Source organism: Rhinoderma darwinii, chromosome 8 (genome assembly GCF_050947455.1).
Source record: "Rhinoderma darwinii isolate aRhiDar2 chromosome 8, aRhiDar2.hap1, whole genome shotgun sequence".
Classification (NCBI taxonomy): domain Eukaryota; kingdom Metazoa; phylum Chordata; class Amphibia; order Anura; family Rhinodermatidae; genus Rhinoderma; species Rhinoderma darwinii.
The window spans coordinates 63,711,696-63,730,403 of NC_134694.1; the positions used below are offsets into that span (position 1 = coordinate 63,711,696).

At 46.7% G+C, this 18,708-nt stretch overlaps 1 protein-coding gene across 2 annotated transcripts in view; it reads right to left on the reverse strand.

Moving 5' to 3' along the window:
• Nucleotides 1-18,708, reverse strand: part of TEX11 (testis expressed 11) — a 963,534-nt gene that overhangs the window by 464,870 nt on the left and 479,956 nt on the right. For both annotated transcript variants that reach the window (XM_075835681.1, XM_075835680.1), the window contains exon 14: nt 9,384-9,535. In XM_075835681.1, coding sequence (XP_075691796.1) covers nt 9,384-9,535 — 152 coding nt within the window. The remainder of the gene's footprint in view (nt 1-9,383; nt 9,536-18,708) is intronic.

Sequence of the window (18,708 nt, forward strand, 5' to 3'; positions counted from 1 at the left end):
TAATAAAATCTAGAAATTAGAAGGAATGTATATCTATATTAGAAAAAGGAATGTTGCCGACAATTAGCAATAATGTCAAAAAATAATTAAACATGTAGGACAATATAGGAAAATACAAGTCTAAATTACAGAAAGCAGGGTATCAGTTGCGGAAATATTATTCTAAAGAGGTCTCAGTTATATCATTCAGACCATTGGGATGTAGGGTAGCAAGCCAATAAATACGATAGTTTTCCCTTTGTTTAAGTTTAATGAATCTATTAGAGGTATCAATCAGCTGGGATATGTTTGATTAGAGTAACTTTGATATTGTCAAAATTACAATTATGTTTGTGCAAACAATGTCGGGAAACGCTTTGTTTGAGAAACCCCTTTTTAACATTTGATCTATGTTTATTAATTCTATTCCTAAGTGTTTGTGCGTGTAGGTTGCACGGACATTGTAACAGATAAATTACATAACTACTGTAATGACGGGGTAGGGAGACAGACAGGTGAGCCCTAATCTACCCGCCACTCAGTCCCTGCCTACTTGCACGGCCTTGTACTCCTAGGCGACGGAGTACAACTGGGCGACGGTCCCTACGCTCATTAAGTGCACGACAGACCAACAGACAAGAGTACACAGAAGTTAAGGGAAATGGGGCAGTTGCCCACGGCAACACCGTGAGCAACAAGAGTAGTGAACGAGCCGAGTCAAACCAGGAGTGTACAAGGTACCAAACGCAGAGCAGGAGAGTAGTCAGTAAAGCCAGGGTCAATTTGAAGCAGAGGACAATAGAACAAGCAGGAGCAGCAGAGCCAGGAAACAGGACAGTATCACAGGCAAAGGAGGAGCAGGAAATGAAGGTATAAATAGACAGAGGGCGGGAGCTAGCTCCGTCTGGCCAGGCTGTGATTGGTTCTCCCACTCCTCAGCCTCCCAGCCTGAGTGGTAGCAGATCGAGTCATTCTAACAGACCTAGGCACAGATGCAGGCTGATTAATCACGGGCATCGACAAAGAAGCTGTGTCAGGCAAATCCATTACAGTACCCCTCCTTTTATGAGGGGCCACTGGACCCTTCTTAGGGAACCGAAGATGGAACTTCCTGAGCAATAACCCGGCATGAACATCCCGGGCGGGTACAAAAGTCCTCTCCTCAGGCCCGTAACCTCTTCAATGGACTAGGTACTGGAGGGAGTCCTGGACCATCCTGCTGTCCACAATCTTGGCCACCTCGAATTCTACCCCTTCAGGAGTGAGAAGAGGGATCGGAGGTTTCCTCGAGGTAGCCAAGTACGGGGAGCATCTTTTCAGGAGGGAGGCATGGAACACGTTGTGTATCTGAAAGGACGGGGGTAACTCCAGCCGGAAGGAGACAGGGTTAAGGACCTCAATGATCTTGTACGGCCCTATATACCGGGGAGCAAATTTTTTGGATGGGACTTTAAGGCACAAATTTTTTGAGGACACTCACACCAGATCCCCAACCACAAACAAGGGGTTAGTAGAACGTCTCTTATCTGCCTGAGTCTTTTGTATGCTCTGGGACGCCTCTAGGTTCTTCTGAACCTGGGCCCAGACTGTGCACAGTTCCCGATGAACGACATCTACCTCGGGATTGTTGGAACCACCAGGTGAAACGGAGGAGAACCGTGGATTAAACCCAAAATTACAGAAAAAGGGGGAGACCCCCGACGAGTTACTGACCCGGTTATTAAGGGAAAATTCGGCGAGGGGAATGAAGGAGACCCAATCATCTTGACAGTCAGAGATAAAACACCTTAAATATTGTTCTAGAGACTGATTAGTACTCTCAGTTTGGCCATTAGTTTCAGGATGGAAGGCCGAGGAGAAGGACAGATCAATCTCCAACTTCTTACAGAAGGCTCTCCAAAACAATGAAACAAATTGTACCCCTCTGTCAGAAACAATATTGACAGGGACCCCATTGAGACGCAGGATGTGTTTGACAAACAAGGTAGCTAACGTCTTAGCATTGGGTAGTTTCTTGAGGGGCACAAAGTGGCACATCTTACTGAAGCGGTCTACTACAACCCACACCACTGACTTGCCTTGGGATGGAGGCAAATCGGTGATAAAATCCATGGAGATATGGGTCCAAGGTCTCTGGGGAATTGGCAGAGTACATAGTAAGCCCGCTGGTCGGGACCTGGGAGTCTTGGACCTAGCACAAACCTCACAAGCGGCGATGTAGGCCTTAACGTCTTTAGGCAACCCAGGCCACCAATAGTTTCTGGCAATGAGGTGCTTGGTACCCAGGATGCCTGGATGACCAGATAGTGCGGAGTCATGATTTTCCCTAAGTACCCTTAGCCGGAATTGCAGGGGAACAAACAGCTTGTTCTCAGGAAGGTTCCCGGGAGCTGAACCTTGATCAGCCGCAATTTCAGAGACTATATCAGAATCAATAGAGGAAATGATTTTACCTGGAGGCAAAATACAAGCAGGATCTTCCTCCCAAGGAGGGCTGAACATGAAGATACGCGACAGTGCATCAGCCTTAATATTTTTAGACCCAGCCCTATAGGTAACCAAAAAGTTGAATCTGGTAAAAAATAATGCCCATCGAGCTTGTCTCGGGTTTAGCCTCCGGGCAGATTCTAGGAAACCAGATTCTTGTGGTCGGTAAGGACCGTTACCTGGTGCCTAGACCCCTCCAGGAAGTGGCGCCACTCTTCAAATGCCTATTTAATGGCTAAGAGTTTGCGGTTGCCAATATCATAGTTACTCTCAGTGGGCGAAAACTTCCTGGAGAAGTAGGCACAGGGACGGAGATGGGTGAGGGACCTGGTACCCTGGGACAAGACAGCCCCCACTCCCACCTCGGATGCGTCAACCTCCACGATAAATGGTTCCATTTGGTTGGGCTGAACCAGCACCGGGGCCGAGATAAAGCACTTCTTAAGGACCTCAAAAGCCTGGACAGCCTCAGGAGGCCAGTGGAGGAGATCAGCACCTTTGCGAGTGAGGTCCGTAAGAGGCTTAGCGATGACCGAGAAGTTAACAGTAAATCTCCTGTAATAATTAGCGAACCCCAAGAAGCACTATAACGCCTTCAGGGAGGCAGGTTGGACCCTTTCCGCCACAGCCTGGACCTTGGCGGGGCCCATGCGGAATTCATGAGGAGTGAGGATTTGACCCAAAAATTGTATCTCCTGCACCCCAAACACACATTTTTCGGTCTTAGCAAACAGTTTGTTTTCCCGAAGGACCTGGAGCACCTTCCTGACACGCTCAATGTGGTAGGACCAGTCCTTGGAAAACACAAGTATGTCATCAAGGTACACTACAAGAAATACCCCCAGGTAATCTCTTAAAATCTCATTTATGAAATTCTGGAAGACCGCGGGAGCATTACATAACCCAAAGGGCATGACGAGCTATTCGAAATGACCTTCGGGCGTGTTAAACGCAGTCTTCCACTCATCCCCCTCTTTGATGCGGATAAGGTTATACGCCCCCCGTAGATCAAACTTAGAGAACCATTGGGCCCCCTGAACCTGATTAAAGAGATCAGGAATCAAAGGAAGGGGATACTGGTTCCTTACAGTGACCTTATTCAAGTTACGGTAGTCAATGCATGGCCTAAGACCACCATCCTTCTTCCCTACGAAGAAGAAGCCAGCACCTACCGGAGAAGTAGAGGGGCGAATGTAACCCTTGGCCAGGCATTTCTGGATATACTCTCTCATGGCTTCACGTTCGGGACAAGAGAGTTTAAATATCCTACCCTTAGGGAGCTTAGGTCCTGGTACCAAATCGATAGCGCAATCGTATTCTCTATGAGGAGGTAACACTTCGGAGGCCTCCTTAGAGAAAACATCAGCGAAGTCCTGAACAAACTCAGGTAGCGTGTTCACCTCCTCAGGGGGAGAAATAGACTTAACAGAAAAACATGACGTCAAGCATTCATTACCCCATTTGGTAAGCTCCCCAGTATTCCAAACGTGGGATTATGCAACTGCAACCAGGGAAGGCCTAAAACCAAATCAGACGATAATCCCTGCATCAACAGTACAGAGCACTGCTCCAAATGCATGGAGCCAACAAGGAGTTCAAAAACAGGGGTATGCGGTGTAAAATAACCATTAGCAAGAGGAGTGGAGTCGATACCCTCTACCGGGACAGGTTTAGGCAAATCAATCAAAGGCATAGCTAGAGACATAGCAAATTCCACAGACATGATATTAGCAGAAGACCCTGAATCCACGAAGGCACTGCCGGTAGCAGACCTACCACCAAAAGAGACCTGAAAGGGAAGCAAGATTTTATTACGTTTCATATTAACGGGAAATACCTGTGCGCCCAAGTGACCTCCCCGATGGCCACTTAGGCGCAGAAGTTTTCCGGCTGCTTATTCTTACGCCTAGGACAGGTGTTCACTTGATACTTGTCATCCCCATAATAGAAGCAGAGACCATTCTTCCTGCGGAACTCTCTACGTTGTCGGGGGGACACGGAGGCCCCGAGTTGCATATGTACCTACGAGTCTTCCGTGGAAGAGCGAAGCAACGGAACCTCGGGAGGCATCATGGGGGAGTCAGAGGGGAAAACACATAAACGTTCAAGTTGTCGTTCCCTGAGACGTCGGTCAAGTCGTACCGCTAAAGCCATAACCTGGTCTAGGGAGTCAGAAGAGGGATAGCTAACTAGCAGGTCTTTCAGGGCGTTCGACAGACCCAACCTAAACTGGCACCTTAAGGCAGGGTCATTCCACCGAGAAGCTACGCACCACTTCCTAAAGTCAGAACAATACTCCTCAACAGGTCTCTTACCCTGACGTAAGGTCACCAGCTGACTCTCGGCAAAGGCAGTCCTGTCAGTCTCGTCATAAATGAGTCCGAGAGCAGAAAAGAAAAGATCAACGGAGGAAAGTTCAGGGGCGTCAGGAGCCAAGGAGAAGGCCCATTCTTGGGGCCCTTCCTGGAGCCGGGACATAATTATACCCACCCGCTGGCTCTCAGAACCTGAGGAGTGGGGCTTTAAGCGAAAATAGAGCCTACAACTCTCCCGAAAGGAGAGAAAAGTCTTCCGGTCCCCTGAGAACCGGTCAGGCAACTTGAGGTGGGGTTCAAGAGGTGAGGTGAGGGGCACTACCATGGTAGCATCAGGCTGGTTGACCCTCTGAGCCAGGGCCTGGACCTGTAGTGAGAGACCCTGCATTTGCTGAGCCAGGGTCTCAAGGGGGTCCATAGTAGTGTGAGGGACCAGGGTAGACTAGGTATATGGGCTTGTGATTATGTAATGATGGGGGTAGGGAAATAGACAAGTGAACCCTAATCTACCCGCCACTCAGTCCCTGCCTACTTGCAACGACCCGCCCCAGGCGATGGGGTACAACTGGGTGACGGTCCCTACGCCCAATAAGTGCACGACAGACAAACAGACAAGGGTACACAGAAGCAAGGGAAATGGGGCAGTTGCCCACGGCAACACCGGAGCAACAAGAGTGGTGAACGAGCCGAGTCAAACCAGGAGTGTACGAGGTACCAAACGCAGAGCAGGAGAGTAGTGAACAAGCCGAGTCAAACCAGGAGTGTACGAGGTACCAAACGCAGAACAGGAGAGTAGTCAGTAAGCCAGGGTCAATATGAAGCAGGGTCAAATAGTTCAGAAGCTGCAGCAGGGCCAAGAAACCAAACGAGAAGAATCACAAGCAAGGAGGAACAGGAAAGGCAGGTATAAATAGACAGAGGGCGGGAGCTAGCTCCGTCTGGCCAGGCTGCGATAGGCTCTCCCACTCCTAAGCCTGCCATCCTGAGTGGTGGAAGATGGAGCCAGTCTCACAGACATAGAAGCAGGTGTAGACTGATTACCTATGGGCGTAGACACAGAAGCTGTACCTGGCAGATCCTTTACACTATGGCTTATTGGCCTGAATCATGGATCACTTTGCATTTTACCAAAAATCTGACTCTTTTACAGCTGTTGAGTTATTTGGTGAGAGCATGAAAAACAGCAGATTTTGTTTTGGTCAAACAACCTGGCAGCTGTGTTAGCCATCAATAACCTTACTTCTAGTTCTAGTTGTGGCACTTTTGCATCATTTTGAACTTTGTTGTCTACAATTGAACATTCTTTTCAGGGCCAGGCATATCCCTGGAGTTGACAACAAAATCGTTGATCCTTTTTCTTATTCGAAGACGTTAAGGAATCACCAGTTGAGCAATTCCCAGAGGCCACCGGACACTTAAACCTCGGCCTAGGTTTCGAAGTAAATTTCAAATACAAGAATTTAACTAAACTATTAGCATGTACTGAATAGGCAGGAACCAAAATTCTTTCTTCTGGCCCATACCCCTTCCAGTGCACCAAGTACAGGAGAGTACCCCTGACCCTTCTGGAATCCATTTTCTGCCATTCTGCTCTGCAGATCCTCTCAATCGCTGTTAGGTCGGATGGGGACCGTCGGTGGACAGACATTTTCTGGTTTCTCCAGAGATTTTCGATTGAGTTCATGTCAGGGCTCTGGCTTGGCCACATTTATAGTGTTGTCCCTAAATCACAGTGTTGTCTTGGCTGTGTGCTTAGGGTCATTGTCTTGTTGGAAGGTGAACCTACGGTCCAGTCTGAGGTTTAGAGCACTCTGGATCAGGTTTTTATTAAGAATATCTCTGTACTTTGCTCCATTCATCTTTCCCTCAACCCTGACCAGTCTCCCGGTCCCAGCCACTGAAAAACACCCCATAGCATGATGCTGCCACCTCCATGCTTTATTGTAGGGATGGTATTGGGCAGGTGATCAGCAGTGCCTGGCTTCCTCCAGACATGATGCTTAGAATTGAGGCCAAAAAGTTTAATCTTGGTTTCATCAGATTACAGAATGTTGTTTCTCACAGACTGAGAGTCCTTAAGGTGCTTTTTTGCAAAATCCAGGCAGACTTTCCTGTGTCTTTTACTGAGGGGAGGATTATTTCTGGCCACTGCCATGAAGCCCAGATTGGTGGAGTGCTGCAGTGATGGTTGACCTTCTGAAAGTTTCTCCCATCTGCACACAGAGTGACCATTGGGTTCTCGGTCACCTCTCTTACTAAGCCCCTACTCCCCCGATTATTAGTTCAGTGGGGCGGCCAGCTCTGAGAGGAGTCCTGGTTGTTCCAAACGTTTTTCATTTAAGAATTATGGAGGCTCTTGGGAACTTTCAGTGCAGCAGAATTTTTTTTGTATACTCAAGATCTGTGCCTCCACACAATCCTGTCTCTGAGCTCTACAGGCAGTTCATTCCTACTCATGGCTTGGTTTTTGCTCTGATATCCATTGTCAGCTGTGAGACCCTATATAGACAGGGGTGTGTCTTTCCAAATCATGTCCAATTAAATGAATTTACCACAGGTGGACTCCAATCAAGGTGTAAAAGCATTTAAAAAATGCTCTACAGAAATGGGAGGACCCCGAGCTAAATTTCAAGTGTCATAGCAAAGAGTCTGAATACTTATGTCCATGTGAAATTTGAGTTTTTTATTTTTAATAAATTTGCAAAAATTTCAAAAATTCTGTTTTCACTTTGTCATTATTGGGTATTGAGTGCAGAATGATGAGGAAAAACTTGAGCTTTTTTTTATTTTAGCACATGTTCCCAACATAAAAAATGTGAACGTTGTGAAAAGGGCTGAAGACTTTCCGAATGCACTGCAAATTTAAATATGTATATATGTGAATATATATATATATATATATATATGTGTGTATATATATGTATGTGTATATATATATATATATATATATATATATGGATAAGGTACCGAGTTATATTTATACCTCCTTTGTACTTTAAAATGTTGATGGTACTGCCTTTTACAATGCTGTGTGATATGTTGAATGGCCGACATTCGAGATGACCAGCTCTTAAAAGATTTAACGGTGTAATCAATGTTCGCTTTTTTGTCTCTCCTTTAAATATGTAAATAAAGCTGTGGCCTACCCCAGTTTCCATTCAAGAAGTAGTCTTCGTCTTGTTTTTGGTTATTGTATTATTTGCTATCATAAGGTAATATTAGAATGAGCATGCAATTTGATAGTTGTAGGTCTCCTCAGTCTAGTTAGAATAGCAACACTATACATACAGATATATGTCTCTTTTTGCATCTCCCCTGTCACTCTCTGGTGTCTGAGTCAGGGGGCTGTACTCCATAACTTCCTGAAGATTGTAATAATCTATGACATTTCTCTATCAAGTGACTCCTATACATTTCAGCTGCCATAAAGCGCACACACACACACACACACACGCTGCTATACTGTCTATAAAGACAATATTGGAAGGTAGTGTGTATCTCTAATATGGTCTGAGGAAAGTTTTTTACTGAATGGCTGTGACAGATGCCTCTGACAGATGCCATACAATGACCATCCATTGCCCATAGACTCCCTTGTAAAAAAGAGTAAACATTTTTTACTGGATGGCGATACGAGATTGTATTGAAATGGTAGGTTGTCTTTACACCTGCATTGTGTTTTCAGTTTTCTGTTCCATCATAGGAACAGAAAAACAGAAAAAAAAAATCCTTTAAACTACCCATTGATGTTAGTTAGTTATTTTTAGCCTCAGTTGTGCTCAATTTGACTCCGTTCTGTCAGGATTTCGTCTTTTTGCCAGAAACAATAGCATAGTCTGCTGCGCTATTTTTACAGTCCAAAATGACAGAAACTTGATGGAAAGGAGCTTTCTGGTTTGTTTTTTTGCATTGAAGTCAATGAATGACGGATACAAATGGAATGTCTTCCGTTTGTATCCGTTATTTATTCAGTTTAACAGATCTAATTTTTTCTACTGCACATGAGCATCCCTTTCTACATCTCAAGAAGCCAAAAAAAAAGAAAAATACTGAAAAAGTTGTATCCGCTTTAAACTGAGTAGAACGTATTTGAAACTGAAACAAACGAAAGGTAAAGTTTCAGTTTTTTGGATGGATGAGGCTAACAGAGTTGTCAAAAAAGCTGACATTTTATTTTTTGTTTGTGTCAATTTGGCATTCGTTTTTGCATCCGTTTACGTTAAATTTGTCATATCCGTTAAAAGCAGATGGGCCAACACAGATGTGAACTGAGCTGTATCCCCACAAATTGTACAACTCAATGCAATTCAAGAAAAGTTAAAGGTGGGCACATCTGTACATAAAAGCAAGAATAAATATGTTATTTCTGTTCTACAGACTTTAAATCTAATTAATTACAATTAAATACATGAGACATAACCTTTAAAGTAGCTGGTGAACGAACAACCTACCCAGTGGAAAGTGGTTATTTTAGAGTTGGGAACTTTCCACTTTATGGCCACCCAAGTTTATTTGCTAGTAATTCAATATCATTCACTAACAAAGCAAAATACAAACTGCAACCCATGATCCATATACTTCTACTCCTTGTCTTATCCATACCTGTTATTAAATCGTCCACTTTCTGTCGTGCAAGTAATTCTTTCCCCCGCTTCAGCAAAAGTTCAATTTGCAGAAGTAGTGCCTTCCCAATATCAGGAGATTGCTCAAACTTGTTACAGATCATTTTGAGAAAATCAAATCCAACATAATCCCTAGAAAAGAAAATTGTAAAAAGTATATTTATAAATTTCAATTTGCATGTCTCTTTCTTGTTCTTTGAGATACGTGAACTTTGTAAATACCATTTGTATTAAAAGGCTGGCAGGCTTAGGAGTGGGAGAGCCTATCGTAACCTGGCCAGACTCAGCTAGCTCCCTCCCTCGGTCTATTTAAGCCTGCACTTCCTGTCCCTCGGTGCTTGTTATTGCTTGTGTTTCCCTCCTTGTGGTTTCCTGGCCCAGCTACAGCTCCTGCTATTTTTGATCCTGCTCCATACAGACCCTGGCTTACCGACTACTCTTCTGCTTTTCGTTTTGTACCTCGCACACTCCTGGCTTGACTCGGCTCGTTCACCACTCTGGTTGCTCACGGTGTTGCCGTGGGCAACGGCCCCTTTTCCTTGCTTGTGTTCCTTTGTATGTTTGTCGTGTTTGTCGTGCACTTACTGAGCGCAGGGACCGCCGCCCAGTTGTACCCCGTCGCCTAGGGCGGGTCGTTGCAAGTAGGCAGGGTCAGAGTGGCGGGTAGATTAGGGCTCACTTGTCCGTCTCCCTACCCCCTGCCATTACAGATACATTGTACATTATGTTACTGGTAAATTTTGGTTGCTACATTATCTACACTACGTTCAAAATTTTAGGGTCATTTAGAAATTTCCTTATTTTTGAAAGAAAAGCACAGTTTATTTCAATGAAGATAACATTAAATTAATCAGAAATACACTCTATACCTTGTTAATGTGCTAAATGACTATTCTAGCTGCAAACGTCTGGTTTTTAATGCAATATCTACATAGGTGTATAGAGGCCCATTTCCAGCAACCATCACTCCAGTGTTCTAATGGTACATTGTGTTTGCTAACTGTGTTAGAAGGCTAATGGATGATTAGAAAACACTTAAAAACCCTTGTGCAATTATGTTAGCACCACTGTAAACAGTTTTGCTGTTTAGAGGAGCTATAAAACTGACCTTCCTTTGAGCTAGTTGAGAATCTGGAGCATTACATTTGTGGGTTCGATTAAACTCTCAAAATGGCTAGAAAAAGAGAGCTTTCATGTGAAACTCGACAGTCTATTCTTGTTCTTAGAAATGAAGGCTATACCATGCGAGAAATTGCCAAGAAACTGAAGATTTCCTACAACGGTGTGTACTACTCCCTTCAGAGGACAGCACACACAGGCTCTAACCAGAGTAGTAAGAGAAGTGGGAGGCCCCGCTGCACAACTGAGCAACAAGACAAGTACATTAGAGTCTCTAGTTTGAGAAATAGATGCCTCACAGGTCCTCAACTGCAGCTTCATTAAATAGTACCCGCAAAACGCCAGTGTCAACGTCTACAGTGAAGAGGCGACTCCGGGATGCTGGCCTTCAGGGCAGAGTGGCAAAGAAAAAGCCATATCTGAGACTGGCTAATAAAAGGAAAAAATTAATATGGGCAAAAGCACACAGACATTGGACAGAGGAAGATTGGAAAAAAGTGTTATGGACAGACGAATCGAAGTTTGAGGTGTTTGGATCACACAGAAGAACATTTGTGAGACGAAGAACAACTGAAAAAATGCTGGAAGAGTGCCTGATGCCATCTGTCAAGCATGGTGGAGGTAATGTGATGGTCTGGGGTTGCTTTGGTGCTGGTAAAGTGGGAGATTTGTACAAGGTAAAAGGGATTTTGAATAAAGAAGGCTATCACTCCATTTTGCAACGCCATGCCATACCCTGTGGACAGCGCTTGATTGGAGCCAATTTCATCCTACAACAGGACAATGACCCAAAGCACACCTCCAAATTATACAAGAACTATTTAGGGAAGAAGCAGGCAGCTGGTATTCTATCTGTAATGGAGTGGCCAGCGCAGACACCAGATCTCAACCCCATAGAGCTGTTGTGGGAGCAGCTTGACCGTATGGTACGCAAGAAGTGCCCATCAAGCCAATCCAACTTGTGGGAGGGGCTTCTGGAAGCATGGGGTGAAATTTCTCCCGATTACCTCAGCAAATTAACAGCTAGAATGCCAAAGGTCTGCAATGCTGTAATTGCTTCAAATGGAGCATTCTTTGACGAAAGCAAAGTTTGAAGGAGAAAATTATTATTTCAAATAAAAATCATTATTTCTAACCTTCTCAATGTCTTGACTATATTTTCTAGTCATTTTGCAACTCATTTCATAAATATAAGTGTGAGTTTTCATGGAAAACACAAAATTGTCTGGGTGACCCCAAACTTTTGAACGGTAGTGTATTTTCTTTTGAAAAACACCAAAATGTATTGAAAATTTGGAAAAATTTGCATTTTTAAAATGTCGTACCACACAAACTACTTAATAATTAACATTTTGCTTGTATGTATTTTATGTTGACAGAACTCTGAACTCCATGTGAATTATTGAAAAAACTTTTTATTTAGCAATCCAAACTATGACATTTTGGTCCACAACGGACCTTTTTCAAACACGTTTTCTCTAAGACCTGGATCTATCAGTCAAATAAAATGAAAGGTGAGGTAGAACTATGGAAATAAAGACATCTGTTTTACAGTGTGGGTGCTGTCGTTATTTCCATAGTGCTAAGGGACTGTTCACATCAGTGTTGCCCTTCCGTTGAGGGGTTCCGTCTAAGGTTTCCATCAGGTTAACCTCTCAATGGAAAGGCAAATGGAAACGTTATGTCATGGTCTGTGGGTAGGTGGACCCACTAGGCCGCACCGCCGTAGTGGGGAGGCAGCAGGCCAAATCACAGAGCACCCCAGCAATACAAAGTCCCGAACAAGGGTACATAAATAGTTCAGATAGTGGCCGAGACGCTGGCGCGGATGGAGGTGGGTGCAGAAGGTTAAGCCAGACTAGGCAGATGACAGCAGGTGCAGCACATTGCGCCAGACATGGCGGATCATACTGGACGTGGCAGATGACATCAGGTGCAGCACGTTGCGCCAGACGTGACGGATCCCACTGGACATGGAAGATGACACAGGACATGGCAAACGACAGCAGGTGCAGTAGACACCGGAACAGGAACACAGCACAGTACACAGGAACAGGTAACAGGACACGGGTAACAACTGGAACGGGAAAACACCAGGGAACATTTGCAAGACAGTCTTGGGATACACTAACAACGCTCAGGCAAGGATCAGAAGGGCAGGGCCCTTCTTATAGTCCAGAAAATCATGGGCAGTTGATGATGATGATTTCCACATGTGCGCGCGCTGGCCCTTTAAGGCAGGGCACGAGCGTGTGCGCGCACCCTACGGGACACAGCGGACCGGAGAGGAATTGAGCGCTGGCGTCTCCTTGGAAAGAGATGCGAGCTAGCACTCACTGATCCATAGCTGCGGGCGTCGCGAGGTGAGTAAACCCGACGGCCCGCGGCCATGGACGCTACAGTATGCCCCCTCTTACGCCACCTCTTCTTGGGGCCAGAGCGAGAGAGGAATTTATTAATGAGAGCAGGAGCACTGAGGTTCTCTTCCGGCTCCCATAACCTCTCCTCAAGACCAAACCCCCTCCAGGACACCAAATAGAAAGGCCTTCCTCCTACCCTTTTGCAGTCCAGGATCTCCCTCACCTCAAACACATCAGAAGAACCGCTGGGAGCAACTGTGGAACTGGAAGTCTTACTGTAGCTGTTCAGGACCACTGGTTTCAGGAGAGACACATAAAAGGAGTTGGGGATTCTGAGGGAAGGAGGCAGACGCAGATTATAGGAGACAGGGTTTATCTGTTGCAAAATCTCAAAAGGGCCGAGGAACCTGGGAGCAAACTTGTATGAGGACAGCCAGACTTTGGTACCTGGGAGATACTGAGGCGGCTCTGTTCTTTTTGTATCCGCTTTTCGCTTCATGTGATCGACTGCCAGCAAAATAGAGGACCGGGTCTGTTGCCAGATTTGCAGAAAGTCCCCAAATGCAGAGTCAGCAGCGGGTACCTGAGATGTAGTCGACACAGGAAGAGGGACTCTAGGATGTTGACTGTACACAATGTAAAACGGTGTGCAAGTGGTGTACTCACTTGTGTGGTTGTTATATGAGAACCCGGCCCACGGAAGAAGTTGTACCCAGTTATCATGCTGAAAGGAGATGAAGTGCCGGAGATAATTCTCCATGATCTGGTTGATCCTCTCAACTTGCCCATTGGACTGGGGGTGATAGGCTGAGGAAAAGTCCAATCTTAAATCCAGGAGTCTACAGAGGGCTCTCCAGAATTTTGAGGTAAATTGAACCCCCCAATCGGATACAATGTGAAGGGGGCAAGCCATGCAAGCAGAAGATGTGCTGAATGAAGAGACTTGCCAGTCGGGGAGCAGAAGGTAGGTCGGTTAGCGGGATAAAATGTGCCATCTTCGATAACCGGTCCACCACCACCCAGACAGTGTTGCATCCTGCTGAGGGAGGAAGGTCTGTGACAAAGTCCATTGCAATGTGCTGCCAGGGGGCCTTGAGTACAGGCAGAGGTTGAAGCAGGCCGGCAGGCTTGGAGTGAGTAACCTTGTTAGAAGCACACACCGTGCAGCAAGAGACAAAGTCCACAACATCTTTGGGTAGTGTGGGCCACCAGAAGTGACGAGCAATCAGGTCTCGAGTCTTACGAACACCAGCGTGCCCAGCCAGTTTAGAGCTGTGTCCCCAGCGGAGAATTCTTCTCCTGTCTGCCAACCACACAAAAGTCCTCCACAGAGGAATTTCTTTAACCTGCAAAGGATTGGCACTGACAATGCAGGATGGGTCTATGATACTCTAAAGGGACTCCACCGTGTCATCCGTCTCAAATGACCTGGACAGGGCATCAGCCCTCACATTCTTGTCAGCGGGACGGTAGTGGAGCACAAATTGGAAACGAGTTAGTTGTTGAGCGAACTGAAGATAAGTGAGGTTCTTGTGGTCGGTGTAGATCAAGATGGGGTAAGCTGCGCCTCCTAGAAGATGTCTCCGTTCCTCCACAGCCAATTTGATGGCCAGTAGCTCCCGATGCCCAATAGAGTAATTGCGCTCTGCAGAAGAAAAAAGTCTAGAGTAATAGCCACATGCCACTGCTTTTCCTAGGGAGCTCCTCTCGAAAAGAAGTGCACCTGCACCAACAGAAGAAGCGTCCAACTCCAATGAATAGTGCCGAGATACATCAGGATGGAGGATCGAGGCTGAAGTGAAGGCTTTCTTGAGGCTAACAAATGTGCATTCTGCCTCTGGAGTCCACACCTTGGCGTTCACACCCTTCTTGGTAAGGGTAGAGATGGGAGCTGTCAGTGATGAGAAGTTTGGGATAAACTGCCGGTAGAAATTGGCGAATCCCAGGAAACGCTTTATGGACCTCAGGCCTTGAGGACCTGGCCATTCCAGGACAGCTCTTTCTTTCTCAGGATCCATCTTGAGACCTTGATCCGACATGATGTAGCCCAGGAAGGGCAGAGAATTCTTTTCAAAGACGCACTTCTCCAGCTTGACATATAAACGATTCTCCCTTAATCGGAGTAGAACTTGACGGACATCTGGGGAGAAAATCAAAATATCATAGAGATAAACTACAACACAGACATAGAGGAGATCTCGAAAGATATAATTGACGAATTCCTAGAAGACCGCGGGAGCGTTACACCATCACCAGGTATTCGTAGTGAACGTCTCGAGTGTTGAACACCGTCTTCCACTCGTCCCTTGACGAATTCGGATCAAATTATAAGCCCCACGCACATCTAGTTTCGAAAAAACGTTTGGCTCCTCGTATACGGTCAAACAGTTCAGATATAAGTGGCAACGGTTATTTGTTCTTGACCGTGAGCTGGTTGAGACCACTGAGTTCAATGCAGGGTCGAAGGGATCCGTCTTTCTTTTTAACGAAGAAGAACCCAGTCCCGGCCGTGGAGGAAGACTTTCGTATGAAACCCCTCTCCAAATTCTCCTTGATATAGGCCGACATGGATAAAGACTCTGGCCAGGAGAGAGGATAGAGTCAGCTGCAGGCACCTGGGACATAGTGGAAACAGGAAGAGGTATTCGTAGATGTTTGCCGTAGACAATGAAGAATGGGCTTGAGGTGGTGGACTCACTAGTATGGTTGATATAAGAGAACTCAGCCCAAGGAAGCAGCTGCACCCAGTCATCATGCTGCCTGGAGATAAAGTGCCACAGATAGTTCTCCATAATCTGATTAACCCTCTCAACTTGACCATTGGACTGGGGATGATAGGCCGAGGAAAAGTCCAACTTCACACCGAGGAGACCGCAAATGGCTCTCCAGAACTTTTGAACTTTAAGGTGAACTGAACCCCTCGATCCGAGACAATATGCAGAGGCAAGCCATGCAGATGGAAGATGTGTTGGATGAAGGGGCCGGCCAGTCGGGAAGCAGAAGGCAGACCAGCCAGTGGAAAAAAATTAGCCATTTTGAAAAATCGATCCACCACCACCACCCAGACTGTACTGCATCCAGCATAGAGAGGCAGGTCCGTGACAAAGTACATAGCAATATGTCACCAGGGGGCATCGGGTACAGGCAGTGGATGGAGCAGATCAGCTGGTCTGGAGTGGGCAACTTTATTTGCTGCCCACCGTGCAGGAGGAGACAAAATCTGTGACGTCTTTGGGCAGCGTGGGCCACCAGAACTGACGGGCAATTAGAGCTCGGGTCTTACAGGCACCCGCGTGACCTGCCAGCTTGGAACTGTGTCCCCAGCGAAGGATTCTTCCTATGTCTGATAGACGCACAAAGGTCCTTCCCTGGGGGAATGTCTCTAATTTGCAGAGGGTTGACCGAGATGATGCAGGAAGGTTCAATGATATACTTTGGGGACTCCACAGTGTCTTCTGTCTCGAATGGCCTAGACAAGGCATTGGCCCTCACATTCTTTTCGGCAGGGCGGTACTGGAGCTCAAACTGGAACCGAGCGAAGAACAGCGACCACCTGGCCTGACGAGGGTTCAGCCGTTGGGCCGTCTGGAGATAGGTGAGGTTCTTGTGGTCCGTGAAGACCAGGATTGGATGAGCTGCGCCCTCTAGTAGGTGTCTCCCCTTCTGCAGAGCCAGCGTGATGGCCAGTAACTCACGATCCCCAATCGAGTAGTTGCACTCTGTGGGAGAAAAAAGCTTAGAGTAGTAGCCACATACCACAGTCTTGCCTTTAGAGCCTCTCTGGAACAGAAGTGCGCCAGCACCAACAAAGGAGGCGTCCACCTCCAACGAAAACTGTAGGGACACATCAGGAGGATGAAGGATTGAGGCTGACGTGAAGGCCTTTGTTAAGCTCTTGAACGCGGCATCTGCTTCTGGAGTTTACACCTTGGCGTTCATGTCCTTTTTGGTGAGGGTAGAGATGGGAGCTGTCAGTGAGGAGAAGTTCGGGATGAACAGCTGGTTGGCAAATCCCAGGAAGCGCTGTACGACCCTTAAGCCTTGAGGGCATGGCCATTCCAAGACAGCCTTTACCTTTTCAGGATCCATTTTAAGGCCCTGATCGGAGATGATGTAGCCCAGGAAGGGTAGAGACTTTCTCTCGAACACGCACTTCTCCAGCTTGGCATATAGGTGATTCTCCCTTAATCGAAACAAAACATGGCGGACGTGTCTCTCATGAGTCGCTGGATCTGGGGAAAAAAATCAAAATGTCATCGAGATACATCACAACACAGACATAGAGGAGATCACGGAAGATGTAATTATTGAACTCTTGAAAGACCGCGGGGTCATTACACAGGCCGAAGGGCATAACCAGGTATTCATAGTGCCCATCACGTGTATTAAATGCCGTCTTCCATTCGTCACCCTGACGAATCCGGATTAGATTGTAGGCCCCCCCCCGCAGGTCTAATTTTGAAAAAAATTTTGCTCCCCGTATGCAACCAAACAGTTCAGAGATTAAAGGCAATGGGTATCTGTTCTTTACCGTGATCTGGTTGAGACCCCGGTAGTCAATGCAGGGTCATAGGGATCCGTCTTTCTTTATAACAAAGAAAAATCCGGCCCCGGACGGGGATGAGGATTTGCGTATGATGCCCCTCTCTAAATTCTCCTTGATATAGGCAGACATCGACTGGGTCTCAGGTAAGGAGAGAGGGTATACTCTACCGCGAGGAAGAGACGAATCAGGGACCAAGTCAATAGGACAATCATACGCTTGGTGTGGCGGCAACGTCTCTGCCTCCTTCTTGTTGAAGACATCTGAGAACTGAGAGTAGCAAGAGGGCAACCCTGCCAATGACTGATGCGGAGGAGGCTGAAGCGGATGGATATTCCCCAGACAGTGGTTGAGGCACTTGGATCCCCACTGGAGAACATCTCCGGAGTTCCAATCCAGGACTGGGGCGTGTAGACGGAGCCAAGGCAAACTTAGCAGCACGGGGTTGACGGCATTGGGTAGGACAAAAAAGGAGATGAGCTCAGAATGAAGGGCTCCCACTTGAAGACTCAGTGGTTTGGTCACAGACAATATTGGGTCGGGCAACGGCAGTCCATCTACTCAGGCAACAATCAACGGCTTTTCCAGAAGGGTAGTGGGCAAGTGAAGAAGATCCACAAGGTCTCCGCGTATAAAATTGGCTGCAGAGCAAGAGTCCAGATAGGCAGAGGCCAGGTGGGACCTCTCGCCAGCAACAATAGTCACAGGGATGGACAGCTTGGAGTAGAGTTCTCTGTCAAATGCTGTGTAGCCCAGTGTTGTCTCTCCAACCAATCCTAAGCCTTGGAGTTTTTTTGTTTCTGGGGACACAGACGCACGACATGGCCAGCGAGGCCGCAATATAGACAAAGTCCAGAAGTGCGCCTGCGCTGTTTCTCCTGGACAGACAGTCTAAGCCGATCTACTTGCATCGGGACCTCAGGTGGGACAACAGATGAGGACAAGAGGGGTTGCTGGAAGTTGGGAGCCAACCTAGGAAGCCTTCTCTCTCGACGAACATCTTGGGATCTTTCTCTGAGCCTCATGTCAACCTGGGTAGCAAGTAAAATTAGGTCGTCCAAGGTAGGTGGTAGATCACGAGCAGCCAAGTTGTCCTTGATCTCGGATGACAGATCATGCGAGAAGGAAGCTACTAACGCCTCATTTTTCCAGGACAGCTCTCCTGCCAGGGTCCGGAACTGGATGGTGTACTCGCCCACCGGGGTGTCCTCCTGGCGAAGGTTCAGTAGAGAAGTAGATGCCGACTAACCTCGTCCAGGCTCCTCGAACACAGTGCGGAATAA